Source organism: Heteronotia binoei, chromosome 2 (genome assembly GCF_032191835.1).
Source record: "Heteronotia binoei isolate CCM8104 ecotype False Entrance Well chromosome 2, APGP_CSIRO_Hbin_v1, whole genome shotgun sequence".
Lineage (NCBI taxonomy): Eukaryota > Metazoa > Chordata > Lepidosauria > Squamata > Gekkonidae > Heteronotia > Heteronotia binoei.
In genome coordinates this window covers 184,376,298-184,393,685 of record NC_083224.1, presented here as the reverse complement: position 1 = coordinate 184,393,685, position 17,388 = coordinate 184,376,298, and the positions used below count along the sequence as shown (strand labels likewise).

The 17,388-nt window shown below is 45.7% G+C and overlaps 1 protein-coding gene across 1 annotated transcript in view; it reads left to right on the top strand.

Moving 5' to 3' along the window:
* The window catches only part of FBN3 (fibrillin 3), a 209,496-nt gene that overhangs the window by 139,267 nt on the left and 52,841 nt on the right, over positions 1-17,388 (top strand). The window contains exons 26-35 of the mRNA XM_060232635.1: positions 3,570-3,698; positions 5,730-5,855; positions 6,761-6,886; positions 7,081-7,203; positions 8,681-8,806; positions 9,835-9,960; positions 10,263-10,385; positions 11,906-12,028; positions 16,002-16,127; positions 16,393-16,515. Coding sequence (XP_060088618.1) covers positions 3,570-3,698; positions 5,730-5,855; positions 6,761-6,886; positions 7,081-7,203; positions 8,681-8,806; positions 9,835-9,960; positions 10,263-10,385; positions 11,906-12,028; positions 16,002-16,127; positions 16,393-16,515 — 1,251 coding nt within the window. The remainder of the gene's footprint in view (positions 1-3,569; positions 3,699-5,729; positions 5,856-6,760; positions 6,887-7,080; positions 7,204-8,680; positions 8,807-9,834; positions 9,961-10,262; positions 10,386-11,905; positions 12,029-16,001; positions 16,128-16,392; positions 16,516-17,388) is intronic.

Sequence of the window (17,388 nt, the reverse complement as noted above, 5' to 3'; positions counted from 1 at the left end):
ATATATTTTTTCTCATTGATACTAAAAAATTGTCCAATGTCTTTTTACATTCCACTCTTTCTCCACATATCCTTTAAATTTCTTCCACTCCTTTTTGAATATATCGAAATCATAGTCTCTTAAAGTTCTAGTTAGTTTCCATCTCACTCCACGATAAAACTTTCATAAGCCAGTCCCATTTCTCTGGTATTTTTTCTTGTTTCCACAGCTGCGCATACAATGTCCTAGCAGCTGAGAGCAAGTACCAAATTAAAGTCCTGTCTTCCTTTGGAAATTTTTCTAATTGTAATCCAAGCAAAAAAGTCTCTGCAATTTTCTTGAAATCGTAACCCAAAATTTTGGAGATTTCTTGTTGTATCATCTTCCAATACTCTTTCGCTTTTTCACAAGTCCACCACATGTGAAAAAAAGAACCTTCATGTTGCAGCCATCTAATATTAACCCCTTAGGGCAGAGGTGTCAAACTCATTTGTTACGAGGGCCAGATCTGACATAAATGTCAATTTGTCGGGCTGGACCATGTGTGTCATAAAATGTAATCCCAGGTACTGGAGATATAAACTTTGTAAAGGACATAGGAAAACCCAGTTCACCATATTATTTTTATTCATAATACCAAGGCTTGTTTGTAGCAGGAATGCCTTTGCATATTAGAATACACAGCCCAGATGTAGCCAATCTTCCAAGAGCTTACAGTATGCCCTGTAATGAGAGCTTTGTAAGCTCTTGGAGGGTTGGCTACATAAGAGGCGTGTGACTTAATATGGAAAGGAGTTCCTGATACCAAAAAAAAGCCCTGCATAACACAAACAAAAGCAATTGATTCCTAGCAGTGAAAGCAATTTATTTACTGGGGAGCTCACAAAAGCCCCCGTTTAATCATATGCAAGGCTAGTTTTTCCCAAGGAATAGCATTTTGTCAAAAGTCTTCCTCAGGAGAGGAAGAAAGCATTTTGCCAGCCAAACTCTGAAGACTGTTGGATCTGTTTAGAGAAGAGGTTAAGGCCTGGCTTGTTCCTAATCAACAGTGAATTGTAACAAGAGGCGGATAACTTTGAAAGAAATAGGAATACTGAGGAAGACTTTTGACCCAGACTGTATCTGGATGCTCATTGGATGGGCCTTTCTTTGTAATATTGTAAAGTTGTACTTCTTTATAATATGTACAAAAGGTTTATACAACACTTTTAATAAGTTTTACTAAATGCTGTTACCCAGTATATCACAGTGTTCAGGTATTATTATTATTATTTCCTGATCCTGTGTAAAGTAACGTCATGTGTGATGTGTGAATTAAAGGCAGTTGTCCCCAAGACGTCAGTTTTCCCTCTTTTCTCTCATGCACCCACATATAAGTGATGCAGCTGAATTTTTCAGCCACTGCTTGAATTCAACAGTCCCTCTTTCTGACATGTTTTTTTTTTCCTGCAAGGGTTGATGTAATGGTTAAGTGTGCAGACTCTTATCTGGGAGAACCGGGTTTGATTCCCCACTCCTCCACTTGCAGCTGCTGGAATGGCCTTGGGTCAGCCGTAGCTATCGCAGGAGTTGTCCTTGAATAGGCCAGCTTCTAGGAGAGCTCTCTCAGCCCCACCGCCTCACAGGGTGTCTGTTGTAGGGGAGGAAGATAAAGGAGATTGTGAGCCACTCTGAGATTTGGAGTGGAGGATGGGATATAAATCCAATATCTTCTTCTAAAAACCACATTTGTCATTTCTCCTGACCATACTGACAACATTTGATTGAACTATTTCTGTTAAAATTATAAATAATGAGGGCACTCAAGAATGATGAAGGAAAAATGGCTGTGAACGTGGATGAAACCTTCTGAGGATGAGAATACATGGAAAGCAAAGCCCTTTTCAACTGTTAATGATTTTGGCACATATGCCTTGAATACTGGAAGAGTCCACTACATGTGATATATGAATTTGGCAGCTTGTATAAATAGGGCAGTGCATGTATTTTTCTGCCTTTGGTACCCACAGGCCCTCTTAAAATACCTGTTTTTTGGTACCCACAGGCCCTCTTAAAATACCTGTTTTTCAAATTGCGCATATCAGAGCTAGAAAATACACTTCTTGCCCTTTTCACAGAAAACGGCAGTCGCTCATAAAGAGAGGATTGCACATAGCACACACTCCTAGTAAATAGGAACACCAAAACTGGGACAACTGAAAAGGGCTAAGAAGAAAGAAGCAAGGATTTTCCTGGTACAGTCCAAATATGCACACGCGTGCACGCATGCGCATTTTGGGGCACATATTTGAGATGTGCTTCTCTGTCCCTTTTAACGCGTGGCCATGCTGCTACCTTTAAGCAATGGTTTCAAGATGCTCTTTCCTTGCAATGATCTTGTAGTGTTTCAACAGCTACCATTAGTCTTTTTAAATTGTTATGTGGCTTCAGAACCTTAACTTCAGGGGGGGGGGGGGTTGTAGCAGAAACTCCTTTGCATATTATTGCCACACACCCCTGATGTAGCCAGTCCTGCTGGAGCTTACAGTAGGCCCTTTACTAAGAACCCTGTAAGCTCTTGGAGGATTGGCTACATCAGGGGTGTGTGGCCTAATATGCAAAGGAGTTCCTGCTACAAAAAAAGCCCTGATTAACTTCATGCATATATTCACTTCCCTTCAAGTGGGAAGCACATCCTGATGTGCAACATGGGGGCTCGCAGGTGTCTGTGCATATGCATATATATAGGACCCAAGTGTCGTCCATGTCTGGTGCAAATTTGCAAGAGGCCTGGTCTTCCTAACCCCATTCCACTCTGTAATTATGTAATTAGAACATATCGTGGGTAATAAGAGGTTTGCAGCTAGGGCCACTGTCCTAGAGCATCCTTGATGGTGTTGCAATGTGTGTGTTACTCCCCCCACCCCAGCACCACCATGTTTGACCTTTGTATTTATTGCATAGATGCACAAGTGTTTGTATACAAGTCAGGGCTTTTTTTGTAGCAGGAGCTCCTTTGCATATTAGGCCACACGCTCCTGATGTGGCTAATCCTCCTGGAGTTTACAGTAGGCCCTGTACTAACAGCCCTGTAAGCTCTTGGAGGACTGGCTGCATCACGAGTGTGTGACCTAACATGCAAAGGAGCTCCTGCTGCCAAAAAAGCCCAGATACAAATAATAGAAAAATCACACACACCCCGATCTGTTTATTTGTAGACTACGTGTAAATTAAACCTAATTTTTTTTCCTCTAGCTGTACTCTTATATTAACTTGGACTAGGTAGAGGGACGAAAACAGTTTAAATACATGAAAACCGTTAATTAAATAATCAGGCACATTTTGGAGCATTTCTTCCTGATAAGCTATTTTTCAACATTCAGGAAATTGTGATGGAACGCTCCTCCGTGCGAGATGAATTTCTGCTAGTTTTTGTGTGCAAGGATTTTTTTTAAAAAATGGAAAAGAATCCATTCCTGAGACTTCCACCCAGGAGAACTGTGTTCTCTGTCTTCTTACCGTACTTTGGAGGACAGGGGGGAGGACACAGATGATGAGGATTCCCGCGCGTTGCCACCTGCCCAGCTGGGTTTCTCTTCTGTCCCTCGCAGATATCGATGAATGCCGGATCTCGCCAGACTTGTGTGGCCACGGCTCCTGCATCAACACACCTGGCAGTTTTGAGTGTGAATGTTTTGAAGGCTACGAGAGTGGATTTATGATGATGAAGAACTGCATGGGTGAGCAGGGAATCATGGGAGATTTTTTTACAGGAGATTTTGGGACAGCTGGCTGTTTAATTCAGTCTGCCCCACAATACCTTGGAATTTCCATAATGCACCCTCAGATAAATACCCTAACTAATAAGAAGCATGATCTTTAGGGAAGTTACCTTGTGCAAACCTCTTTGGAACATTCTTGTGTAGACCCCTTCATTTCATAGAATCGTAGAGTTGGAAGGGACCTGCAGGGTCATCTAGTCCAACCACCTGCACAATGCAGGAAACTCAGAAATATCTCCACCACACATACACACCCGGTAACCCCTGCTCCATGCACAGAAGATGGCAAAAAACCTCCAGGATCCTTGACCTAACTGCCCTGAAGAAAAATTGCTTCCTAGCCCCAAAGTGGCAATCAGCATTTCCTTGGGCATAAAAGAAAGGGCCACAAGAACTAAGCACTGATGCAACCCTTCTTGCCCTGCTTAAGTCCACAGAATCAGCATTGCTGTGGGATGGCCATCTAACCCAGGAGAGATCAAACTTGCTTAACTTAAGAGCCATATAGAATAAAGATTGGACGTTTGAGAGCTGCAAGGAAGGGAGGGAAAGAAAGCAACTTTTAACTTAAAATGTATTCTCCAAGCCACCAAATGGCTTGGCTTGGAGAAGTGATTTAAAGAGACAAATGCCTTCTCCAAGCCAGCCGGTGGAGTGGTGGGGGCTTCAAGAACCACACAATATGTGTGAAAGAGCCACATGTGACTCCCGAGCTGCAGTTTGGTCACTCTTGATCTAGCCTCTGTTTGAAAACCTCCAAAGAAGGAGAGCCCACCACCTCCTGAGGAAGCCTGTTGCTCTAACTGCCTAACTGTCAGGAAGTTCTGGTAAGCTAGAGTGAACTTAGAGCAGGGGTGGAGAACCCTTTTTTTGCCAAGGGCCATATGGATATTTATAACATCACTTGTGGGCCATAAAAAATCATCAACTTAAAAAACAGTGCTCCGCCAAGAGAGAATGATTCAGACCAGCAAAATTAATGCAAATAATTGTTTTTTCTATTTGAAGTCATGTGGAGAGAGCCTAATCTGGCACACACACACACATGGCCCGCCACCCTAAGCAAATGCATAGGTCCAGGGCTTTTTTGAAGAAAAAGCCCAGCAGGAACTCAGTAGCATATTAAACCACATCCCCTAATATTAGCATATTAGGTCACACACTCATTAGCATATTAGGCCACACCATCTGGGATAATCAAGTGCAAACTGAACTGTGACAGTAACTTTTCCAGACCCTGCAGCAATTCTGGCCGGCCAGCCAGGCCCCAGGGAGGTTGCCGTACAGTACATCTTGGCCCTGTGATCCTTGTCCGGCCATGGGGAGGCTGCTGCACAGCGTGGCTGGGCCCCATGATCCTCGTTGGCCAGCCAGGCTCCACATGGCTCGGTTTGGCCAAGCAATCCCCAAGGGCCACATCAAGTGACCTTGAGGGCCGCATATGGCTCTCGGGATGGAGGTTCCCTACCCCAGACTTAGTGTCATCTTCTTTATTTCCATTTTTCTTTCCACAAAGACCAGGCAAGAGGGTCAGATCTTTTAGTCTTTTGCCTTTGCATAGCACCCAAAGATACGGCATCCAAACATTATGTTACAAGGAGTTCAACTGAGTGTCACCAACCCACATTTTCCAGTCTGGTAACTACCAGACAAAACTGATGCCATGTGACCTCATTTTATCAGCTCCAATATATTGGTTGCCATTTGGAGGGCAGTAGGGAATAGCAAACATGGTGGCATCGTGTGACAGAAAAGTGAAATTATGAAGACATGTCAGAAACAAATGAATTACATGACTGATAAAATTCTACTGATAAGGGGGATGGATTTTGTCAGAGATAAATTCCCCCCAAGTTGGGATTACTACTGGTAAACTGAGTTGATCAGAATTGATTCCCCAAGAATGAGAGTAAAGAAGGTATGTCACTCTAAGTCCACTCTAGTTCACCAGATATTCCTCTCCCCATCCACTCGTTCCTTGTCTTTCAGATATTGATGAATGCGAGAGAGACCCCTTGCTCTGCCGAGGAGGGGTCTGTGTCAACACCGAGGGCAGTTTTGAGTGTCTTTGTCCCCCAGGACATGAGCTCACTTCCGAGGGTAACGCCTGTGTTGGTAAGTACCAATGAATGGATTCAGGCCACCAAAACTCAGGCATTTCTTACGAGAGGATAGGCAAAGGTGGCTAAACACCTAGTGATGGAAGGCTGCCTATATGGCAAAGCTATGACTTTAAAAAACAACAACACAGCCATGGGGAGACCCAAGTTATATCAGGTGTAAGAAAATGGGAGAATAGGGTTCAACCCTTTCCCCTCCTGCAGATATCCCCCTTTGGACTCACTGCCTTGAAGTTGCCACTATTGGCATAAATGTCTCTTCAAACACAAAGCAATCTGGTACATTGCAACATATGCCAAATTTTAATTTTCCTTACTGACCTAGAGAAGAACTACTAGGGAAAATGTGGCTTAGCTCCTGTCCTGATATATCTTGAGTATTACAATGATATCCAGGGCGAAACTGGATTTGATGCGTGAAACGGAGTGAGGAGGAACAAGTTAATCCCCACTCCCCTCGCCTCCCATCCCAGTCCACTGTGCAGATCTGATTGTCCTCCCTTCTATGAGCATTCCAAAAACCCTGAATAGATCCCCCACACAGTATCTTATCTCAATATACCCTTAATCCCTGATAAACACTTGACCTTTGTAGTGTAAACTGTCCTAAATGTGGTGCCTTCCATGGAGATAGATCAAAATGGGTAGCTGTGTTAGTCTGTCTGTAGAAAAGAACAAGAGTCCAGTAGCATCTTAAAGACTAACAACATTTGTGGCAGGGTAGGACTTTCATGAATCACTGCTCTGAGGAAGTGAACAGTGACTCACGAAAGCTGCCTTCCCTGCCACAAATTTAGTTAGTCTTTAAGGTTCTACTGGACTCTTACTCTTTTCTAGTGACTTAAATGTCTTCTGAGATCATCTTTTGTCCATTCCTTCTCTTCAATCTCTCGTCTCAAGATATCAATGAATGCTCCCTCAGCAGCAATTTGTGCCGTAACGGCCGCTGCGTCAACATCATCGGAACCTACCAGTGTGCGTGCGATTCTGGGTTCCAGGCCACACCGGACCGGCAAGGCTGTGTTGGTGAGTTTCCTGACTCCTTGTCTCCCAGAACATCCCAGTCTCCAAAATGGTGGACATGCTGAGCAGGGGAAGCTGTTCAGCTCTCTCCCCTGATCTGAGGACTCCTGGGTGCTGTTATTCCCAACTATGTTTTGGAGGACCCTCTCTGCAACAGGGCCTCCTTTGACTCGCAATCTCATTCATTCTCATTCCAGATATCGATGAGTGTACCATCATGAATGGGGGCTGCGATACCCACTGCGCCAACTCAGAGGGTAGCTACGAATGTAGTTGTAGTGAGGGTTATGCCCTGATGCCTGATAAAAGATCATGCACAGGTGAGGAACATATCTACCTGTGTCCACCTGTTGCTGCTATGGTAGTGCTTCTTTTGAGATGAACCCCAGAGGATGTGTGGGATGGACATTTCAGATGTCTTGTTCAAGTCTATGATTGATGAGCAGTATCTCTGTTTGTGGAGATACTCTGTCTTTGGAGCCATGGAGTTTTTGTATTCCTCTCTGTTTCTGCAGACCTTTGGTCCCCTGGAAAGAGCATCCCCAGGTTGAAACAACCAAGCCAGAGGAGTACTTCACTTTTACTTTATTGATATCTCTCCTTTCTACCCAATAGGGACCCAAAGCAGTTAACATAATCAGAGCTTTATTTGTAGCAGGAACTCCTTTGCATATTAGGCCACACACCCCTGATGTAACCAATCCTGGAGCTTACCATAGGCCCTGTAAGAAGAAGCTTGTAAGCTCTTGGAGGATTGGCTACATAAGAAGGATGTGGCCTAATATGCAAAGTTCCTGTTATTAAAAGAGCCTTGGTAGTTAGAAGAGGATCCGGAAGAGCATCAGAAGAGGATCTGGAAGGACTATGGTCAAATCCTCACTCTGCCCTGGAAGCTTGTGGGTTGACCATGGGCCTGTTGCTCATTCATCAGCCTACCTTTCTTTAAAGGGTTGTTGTGAGGAAAAATTGGAGGAGAAGAGAACGATGTAAACTGCTTTTGGTGCCTCTTGGTGAGAAAAAGCAGGTAATAAATGAAGTCAATAAGTGAATAAAAGTGTACAGTATAACTGAATAGGTCATGACTTTTGCAAAAAGGTTCAGAGACAAGTGGATAAAAAAATAACGATATCACAGTTGGTATCCTCTTCTTCTCCCTCTTCACTCCGGCCCACCAACCTGCACACCTGTTCCCCTGCACAGGTTCCCATGCCCCAGCAATGATCTTTCCAGGAATCGGAGGGGGCTGCAGGATTGGAGAAGGACATGAATGTTAGCAAAGGGTGGGAAATTGGGTAGCAAAAGAATGTCAGGAATTGGTTTGAAATGCTGAGGGAGAAGAAGAAGATGATAGATTTATCCCTGACCCTTCTCTCTGAATCAGAGTCTCAGAGCGGCTTACAATCTTTTTTATCTTCTTCCCCCACAACAGACACCCTGTGAAGTGGTTGGGGCTGAGAGAGCTCTCACAGCAGCTGCCCTTTCAAGGACAACTCCTGTGAGAGTTATGGCTGACCCAAGGCCATTCCAGCAGCTGCAAGTGGAGGAGTGGGGAATCAAACCCAGTTCTCCCAGATAAGAGTCCACACACTTAAGGGAAAGCTTCATGGTCTCTTATGCTATGGTTGAGCACCAGCTCTTCACTCCTGAGTTATAATTCCCCTGTTATGGAACTAATTACATCTCCTGGGTATTTGGGGACATTAGAATGGTTAGCCAGGCTCCCACATATCTGTATTTTTGTGAGTTGGGGCTTCAAGTGCAAGAACAACAATCATTTCTCTTGCTGCTGTCCTCCAGATATCGACGAGTGTGAGGATAACCCAGATATCTGTGATGGAGGCCAGTGTACCAACATCCCAGGGGAATATCGGTGCCTCTGCTTTGATGGATTCATGGCTTCCCTAGACATGAAGACATGTATTGGTAAGGAAAAAGCCCAGTGAGCCATGCAGGTACCAGATACAATGGGCAAAAATTTCTGGCATGGTCACCAGATAGTTATCTATTTATCTTTCTCGCTGCGGTTCAAGGCAGATTACAGAATATAGAATAGGACAGTCAGACAGTATAAGACAACCAAAGAACAAGGCAACAGGATTAGCATTATAGAATTCGTGAACAATGCATACAAAACTACCAGAGGCAAGGTATGCTATACCGGGCCTTTTCAGCTTGTGAGTACCTTTGGAAGTTGATACAACATGGTGGGTGCAGCCACAAAATGGCTGCTACAGGAGGTGGAGCCAGCCATACAATGGCTGCTGCAGCTTCCCTTCAGTCCCACAATAAAGAGCCCCATGTTGTGGTGGCAGTGGCTGCTAAGCAATTTAAAAAAAAAACCTGCACAGCCAATCAGAAACCTTGTTGGGCAAAACCTCCACATAGCCTCATCCACTTTCTAAAAACACTTGGAGGACACCAGAAAAGGTATTGGGGGCCACCATAGCACCCATGAACACCATGTTGTGGACCCCTGTTATCAAGGCTTTTTTTGTAGCAGGAACGCCTTTGCATATTAGGCCACACACCCCTGATGTAGCCAATCCTCCTGGAGCTTACAGTAGGCCCTATACTAACAGCCCTGTAAGCTCTTGGAGGATTGGCTACATCGGGGTGTGTGGCCTAATATGCAAAGGAGCTCCTGCCTGTTATAAACAATACAGAAAAAACTATAAATTATAAGACACTGCAGTAAGCAGGTGGATACCTGCAAGAATCATTCACTACGGTCCTCTTCCATCATAACATGCCCTTTTTTTTGCAAGGGGAAAATGGCATAGCAGGAATGATATTTAAATGTCAGTGTACAAAAGCATTATGAAAGACCTGCACAGAGAGGGTTGAAGCAAAAGGGTTTTGAGAGATGATGAGGTGGTGGGGCCGAGAGGCATTGCAAGCAGCCCTGGATTAGGGCAAGGATTCTTCCGAATGCGCTTGTCTTCTCCATGCAGATGTGAACGAGTGCGACTTGAACCCCAACATCTGTTTGCACGGGGACTGCGAAAACACTAAGGGGTCTTTCATCTGTCACTGCCAGCTTGGTTACTTCGTCAAGAAGGGGACAACGGGTTGTACAGGTGGGTGAGATCTGGGGTGAGACATGGGAATCGGGGCTCTCTTGCCAAGGTATGGAGACCCAAGACTTCCACAGTTATTGCCCACACCCAGTGAATGATATCCAGCTTCCTGGGGGTAAAGTGTAGATGACTGGGGAAGGCAATGGCAAACCACCCCATAAAAAGTCTGCCAGGAAAACGTCGTGATGTGACATCACCCCATGGGTCAGTAACAACTTTGTGTTTGCACCTTTACCTTTTTATCCAGTTAATTTATGGCACTCATGTGCCCTTTGCCCTTCACCCTCCCCTCTTCCTTCCAGATATTGATGAGTGTGAGATTGGGGCGCACAATTGTGACATGCACGCTTCCTGTATCAACATCCCTGGGAGCTTCCGGTGCAAATGCCGGACTGGATGGCTGGGTGAAGGACTCAAGTGCAACGGTGAGTGGGCAGAGCTGGGGGAAAGGGAGAGCGATTCTGTTTATAGGTTTACTTAGGCGCTTCCACACTTGGTGACTAGTTCAGTTTCAGTCCACTTCCAACGTGCTTTAGTGATCATAAGCAATTGGATTTTGGCATTCTCACTGTAAAATACAGTTGCAAAATGCATTGAAAGTGGACTGAAAGTACATGATTCAGCATGTGTGAAAGCACCAATATGCATACTCTGCTTTTGACCCCAGTGGGGACTCAAAGTGGCTTACAACATCTCTTCCCCCACCCCCCAATTTAATCCTGACAACAATCACTCTGTAAAGTAGGTTAGGTTGAGAGAGAAGGACTATGCCCAAGTCACCCGTGACAGAGCAGGAATTCGAACCTGGGTCTTCCAGATCCACTCTAACCACTACACCACACCATGCTACACTAGAAGCAACATTGAGGGGTGGAGCTTATGGTTAGTAGGTTTGCACGGTCCCTTTAGAGTCATTTTTATGGGATTTGTTTTGAAGGGGGCGATCTGAGATGAAGCTGTGCCCACACTGATTTTAAGTGTCAAGTTCCAGCCCTGAGATGGGCGAAGGAAGGCCTCTGACCACATGCAAAGTGCTACTCCTCCATTAAGCTCCTGTATATCCTTTCCGTCTCCAAAACAACAGATATCTGTGTTTTAAGTTTAAAAATCCACTTCTCCCTGAGGCTGGTTTAAAAAAAATCCCAGAATGTAGAACTGTAGTATAAAAACCCAGTATAAACGAAAACACTGAACTAGAACTGTTTTCAATGATGTGCTAGATTTCTGTTAAAAACGGATTATTAATCTTCTACTATAGAAAATATTTCTTGTGCATAAAATAGAAAGGCTAACCTATGGATTTTTGTGCATTCTCGTTTTCATCGCTTGTAAATTCCTTCTTCTTCTGGGGGGTGGGGTCTGTGCCACATGTGTTTTGCTCCCTCTACTGGTCTGTTTGATGTTATACTGGTTTATGTCCAACATATCTCCCTGCAGATTTAAGCTGCAGGTTTTTATGCTGGACGTAAACTGGTATATTGAATCAACCACTAGAGGGAGGAAAACAGATTTGGAACACAGAAAAACCACTTGAATAAACAGGGACTTACAGACAAGGAAAATAATGCAGAAAAGCCCTATGACTTTATTCACTGTGATGCTAACTTTCCATTTGCAGGGAGTACTGTTCTTCTCCATGCACAAATATTTCCTGAACATAGAAAGTTAGGTTGTTAGTTAGCCTTCTCCCTGATCCTCTGATTTCTAATGGCAAGGATTTTGTTTTTGTGTTGAAATTGCCTTCACACAGAAGTGGAGCATCAGAGAGAAGTCGATCAGAATTTTCTTCATTAACAAGCTATCTTTCTACATGCAGGGATATCTCCTCCGAGTGTGTGAATTTGCTGCAGAAAGGTGTAAATTGGGTGCCTGTGTTTGAGTCTGCTTGACTCTTTCTCTCTGTCTCCCTCCCTCCCTCCCCCTTTCCCATCTCTGGTCCCTGCAGACCTGGATGAGTGTGCCACGGAAGCACATAGCTGCAACTTGAATGCCAATTGCCTGAACACCCCAGGATCATACCGCTGTGCCTGCCGGGAAGGTTTCAACGGAGACGGTTTCTCCTGCTCGGGTATGTTTGCTTGTTTTCCTTTTGGACCTCAAATTGGAGTGAAGGACAAGATTTGCTTGGAAGGAATAAGGGACAATAAAGGATAACCATTAGCCAATTCTAGACAAAGGAGGAAAGCAATGGTCTGGACCTGAGCTAGGAACTCAGTGGGCATTTGCAAGTAGTAGGATTCCCAAGCCCCTCGCAACCTCTGGTGGGGGACTTTTTTCAAGTGCGCATTGCATGTACGGTGCAATGACACCACCCAGAAGTGACGTAATTGCACCAGCGACGTCACTCACCGGCCGCTCTAGGCACTTCCGGGAAAACTCCCGAATGCTCTAGCAATTTGGGAGAAAAAGACTTTATGATAACTATTGTACCATAGAGTTTTCCCTCCCAAATCACTAGAGCGTCTGGGAAAACCATAGAGTTTTCCTGGAAACCCCTAGAGCATCCGGTGAGTGATGTCGCCGGCGCAATGAAGTCATTTCCGGGTGACATCATCATGCTGGCAACATCAGGGGAGGTTCCCCCCACTGGCCCAAGGCGGGCCGGTGGATTGGGAACCTCCGGGGCGGGAGAATTCCTGCCCGGCTGGGGACTTGGCAGCCCTAGCAAGTAGTCAGGGGACATTTACAAAATTCACTGACTACCTGCACCAGGTGAACTGCTGGCTGGAAGAGACTGAAGATGGAAGATTCACCCAGCAGCCCATAATCCTCCTGGCTTGGGAAACCAGGCCATGCAGGAGAGCCACTCTGATACCACCATCAAATCTAGAAGCCTCTCAGGAAAACTCATTTCTTGGGCACAGTGTCCCAGAAGGATACTATTGGGTCCCCTTTTGTGCATCAAATTCGCTTGCTGTCTCCAATCTGCCTTCCCCTCCCAGGTACCTTCAGCCTGAAACTCTGGCTTATAGAAGAGGCAGGGGTCAGGATGAGACTCATGGCTTTTTTTGTAGCAGGAACTCCTTTGCGTATTAGACCACATACCCCTGATGTAGCCAATCCTCCAAGAGCTTACAGGGCTCCTCTTACAGGGCCTACTGAAAGTTCCAGGAGGATTGGCTACTTCAGGGGTGTGTGGCCTAATAGGCAAAGGAGTTCCTTTGCTACAAAAAAAGCCCTGATGAGACTTCTGGCCCACCAGCTCTGTTGGGTGGTTTATCATTGGGGAATAACCATCTCATTAGTAGTTCACTATTCCTGGCTGGTGGGCAATCTTGTCATGGTGGAGGTGAGTGGACACACATGGACTCTAAATGAAGCTTCTCGCACTTGTATGTGTAGCCCAGTTGACTGCTCCGAAAGGTTGACTGTGTTTTGGAAGCGATAGGCTGTAATTATGTGCATGCACAGATACATAATGAAGTACCTGCCCCCTATCTGCCTGCCCGTCTCACCCCACCAGTCCTTCCCCCTGCCCAAACCACAAAACGTAACCTTTGCAAAGAGTAACTTGCCAAAGAGAACTTAGTTCCCCCAGCCAGGGTCTTCCTTTCCAGTAAATTACGCTTCTCTTCTTGATAGGAAAGACCAAGGGTGGATTTCTAGCAGGAGCTCCTTTGCATATTAGGCCACACACCCCTGATGTAGCCAATCCTCCAAGAGCTTTCAAGGCTCTTTTTTGTAAGCTCTTGGAGAACTGGCTACATCAGGGGTGTGTGGCCTAATATGCAAAGGAGCTCCTGGTAGAATTCCACCCCTGGGAAAGACTATAGTTTTCTCCTTGAAAGCTACAAACTGAAGGCTAGCTGTACCTTACCAGTGCTCAAAGTAAAATATTTGTCTTCTAAAAAACTACAATGTAGGCAAGAGCCGTCTTGCCTCTTCCTCCTCTCAATTTATCCCAACGCAACTTTCTACCATAGAGAATGGAAATTCTCATTTTCTTTGCGGCTTCCCAATTTCAGTCTAATAAATTCTGAGCATGTGTCAACAGAGGCTACCAGCCTGCTCGATGACGAACACTGCAACTTACGCAGGTGTAAACGTACTTGCGATGCCGCTTGCTTTAAATAGCAAAGCGATGGGCAATTCAAGGGTTGAGGATGCTCGACTGAAGGGGAAATGAGCATAGCCTGCAGCATAAGATCAATTTTTGAGCATGTTATATCGCAGCATCGCGAGTTGTAAAGCTGCTGAATTTTGTAATAATCTGATTCAGTGCATAAATCAGTCCTGTTTACAGTGCCCAAAGTATTACGCATTGAGGGTTGCCCATCCACAGGCTCTTCTGCAAAATGAGATTCTGCAGATACTTTCAGACCAGCCAAGCGTGTTTTTTAGGTGCATATTGAGTGAGGGAGAACTTTTCATTGAATAATTTGGCAGTTCGACTGAAAATATTTCTGTGTTTATATGCCAGGTCCCTTCTCTCTTTTTTTGTCCAAATTCTTAGCTATAGCCACAGCTCAGACCGAGCCGATAAAAATAATAATCTGAGAATGTGCAGCAAATTTGTGCACCACCACAACAGCGTCATTCATCTGAGCGAGGCCTGCAGGTGCCAAATGGCAAATGCACAAAATCAACAACTGCCCCAAACATGCCTTCTTGGTTGTGGCCCTCGTTTTATGGAATAGCCTGCCCGATGAGGTCAGGAAGGCTTCCACTCTCCTGGCTGCGAACAAACTATGTAAAATTTAATTATTCCAGAGGGCTTTTCTATGCAGGCAACAGGGCTGCACTGTCCAAAAATGGTTCACAATGATTCTAGACTTCCCAATCCCCAGGTCCCAGCAGGGGATCCTCCGGTTTTACAGGTTTCCCCCTCCCCACAGCCACCATGCAGCTCTAGATCTCTGGCAGGTTTAGAAACCTGCAAACGGGTCCGTTTCAAAACGTGTGTGTGTCTGTGTACCTTTAAAGTTGAGCCGGAAGTACTTCGTGGAAAGGGTCAGCAATACAGTCCCTCGGTTTGTTTTGCTTTCGTTTCAGAGGAACTAAGTGTGTGGGTGGGTGTGGGTGTGTGAGAGAGAGAGCAGTGTAGCCACTGTTCTTTTCAGATGCCCTGGAGGAACCAACTGGTGTGTGTGTGTTAGAGAGAGAGGGTTGTCAATCCCCAGGTTTGGAGGCCCTCCCCCACCGCCTTAGGGTCATCAGAAAGCGGCGGGGGGTGGGGGAATGTCTACTGGGCAATTATTCCCTATGGAGAACGATTCCCATAGGGAATAATGGGGAAATGATCTGTGGGTATCGGGGGCTCTGGGGGGGGCTGTTCTTTTAGGTAGATGCACCAAATTTTCAGTATAGCATCTAGTGCCTCTCCCCAAAATACCCCCCAAGTTTCAAAACGATTGGACCAGGGGATCCAATTCTATGAGCCCCAAAAGAAGGTGCCCTATCCTTCATTATTTCCTATGGCATTTTAAAAGGTGTGCTGTCCCTTTAAATGTGATGGCCAGAACTCCCTTGGAGTTCAATTATGCTTGTCACACCCTTGCTCCTGGCTCCGCCCCCAATGTCTCCTGGCTCCACCCCCAAACTCCCCTGATATTTCTCGAATTGGACTTGGCACCCCTAGGTGACTCTGATAAATTTTTAAGGACTGTGATCTATACTACTGTGTTTAGTTTGTTGAAACTAGGATCCTGCTGTGTAACCTTTGCTTCATTTAATGTGCCAGGTGAATACTTACGCTTTGTTTCAGTTCCGTTTTTAAGACTTCTGATTGGTTCTGAAACCGTAATCCTATTGTATTGTTTATTAACCGTCCCCTCCTGTCAATTGCATTGACTTGCTCTGTTGTAACCCTCCTTGACTCCCAGTGGGAAAGGCAGACTATAAGCAGCATAAAGAAATAAGCAAATGAATATCACAAGCTGACTTGCAAGTCTCAGGAAAAAAAGCAAACTATTTTTTCCCTGAGTGTTCTTGGAAATGCTCATAAATATTGAACTGTGAACTAAGCAGTCATGGGATATCGGGCAAGAGCTTCTCAGCCACTGACAGAGCCTGATCTCTTCTCCTCTTATTCACCTTGACAGATGTGGACGAATGCGCCGATAACATCAACCTCTGTGAAAATGGGCAGTGTCTCAATGCCCCTGGCGGCTACCGTTGTGAGTGCGAAATGGGCTTCAATCCCACAGAGGACAGCAAGGCCTGCCAAGGTAAGGGGAAGCTCTCTGAAATGATGTGACCTGCAATTCAGCTCTCCTTGCCCCGGTTCTGTGGGGCAATTTTGAAAACTCTAAAAGCCAAAGAAGAGCTGCTTCCTTAGCTTTTAAATCCATGGCATGGATCTCCTAGCAATGAGCGGCTTCTCAGGTCAGGCTCCATGGTCTGAGGATCAGAGCGTTCCAAAGGAGTCCCCGCTTTCACGTCGGAAGCCCTGCTGTGGCAGATGCGGCTCCTCTGAAGCTGGTTTTCTTGCAGATATCGACGAGTGCACCTTCCAGAACATCTGTGTGTTCGGCACCTGCCAGAACCTGCCAGGCATGTTCCGTTGCGCCTGTGACGATGGGTACGAGCTGGACAGGAGTGGAGGCAACTGTACAGGTGAGTGAGAGCTGCATAGCGGGCAGGATATCTGTGTACATGCAGGAGGCTCAGGGCTAGCCCTGCCCCTAGGCAAACTAGGCGATTGCCTAGAGCACTGGCCTTCTGGGGGTGCTGAATTTTTCACCTCCCATGTGACTTGGTGATTTTATCTAAGCAGGGGAGCCAGGGGTGATAGAAGTTAGCCTTGCGTAGGGTGCCAAACAGTCTAGGGCTGGCCCTGAGGAAGCGTTGTGTATAGGGTTGCCAATCCCCAGGTGGGAGCAGGGGATCCCCCAGTTTGGAGGCCCTCCCCCCGCTTCAGGGTTGTCAGAAAGCGGGAGCGGGGGAGGGAAATGTCTTCTGGGAACTTGGAGATTTATTCCCATAGAAAACCATGGAGAATTGATCTGAGGGTATCTGGGGCTCTAGGGGGGATGTTTTTTGGGTAGAGGCACCAAATTTTCAGTATAGCATCTAGTGCCTCTCCCCAAAATACCGCCCAAGTTTCAAAAAGATTGGACCAGGGGGTCCAATTCTATGAGCCCCAAAAGAAGGTGCCCCTATCCTTCATTATTTCCTATGGAAGGAAGGAATTGAAAAGGTGTGCCGTCCCTTTAAATGTAATGGCCAGAACTCCCTTTGGAGTTCAATTATGTTTGTCACAGCCTTGATTTTGGCTCCACCCCAATGTCTCCTGGCTCCACCCCCAAAGTCCCCAGATATTTCTTGAATTGGACTTGGCAACCCTAGTTGTGTATCACAGGTCAGCAGCTCATTCACTGGTGTCCCCAGCCAGGCAGCTACAGAGGGGTGTGTGTGTGTGGAGGGTCATCAAGCCTACCAAGTGAAAGTTCCACCCCACACCCCACCCGTGTTTACTAGGTTGTAAAA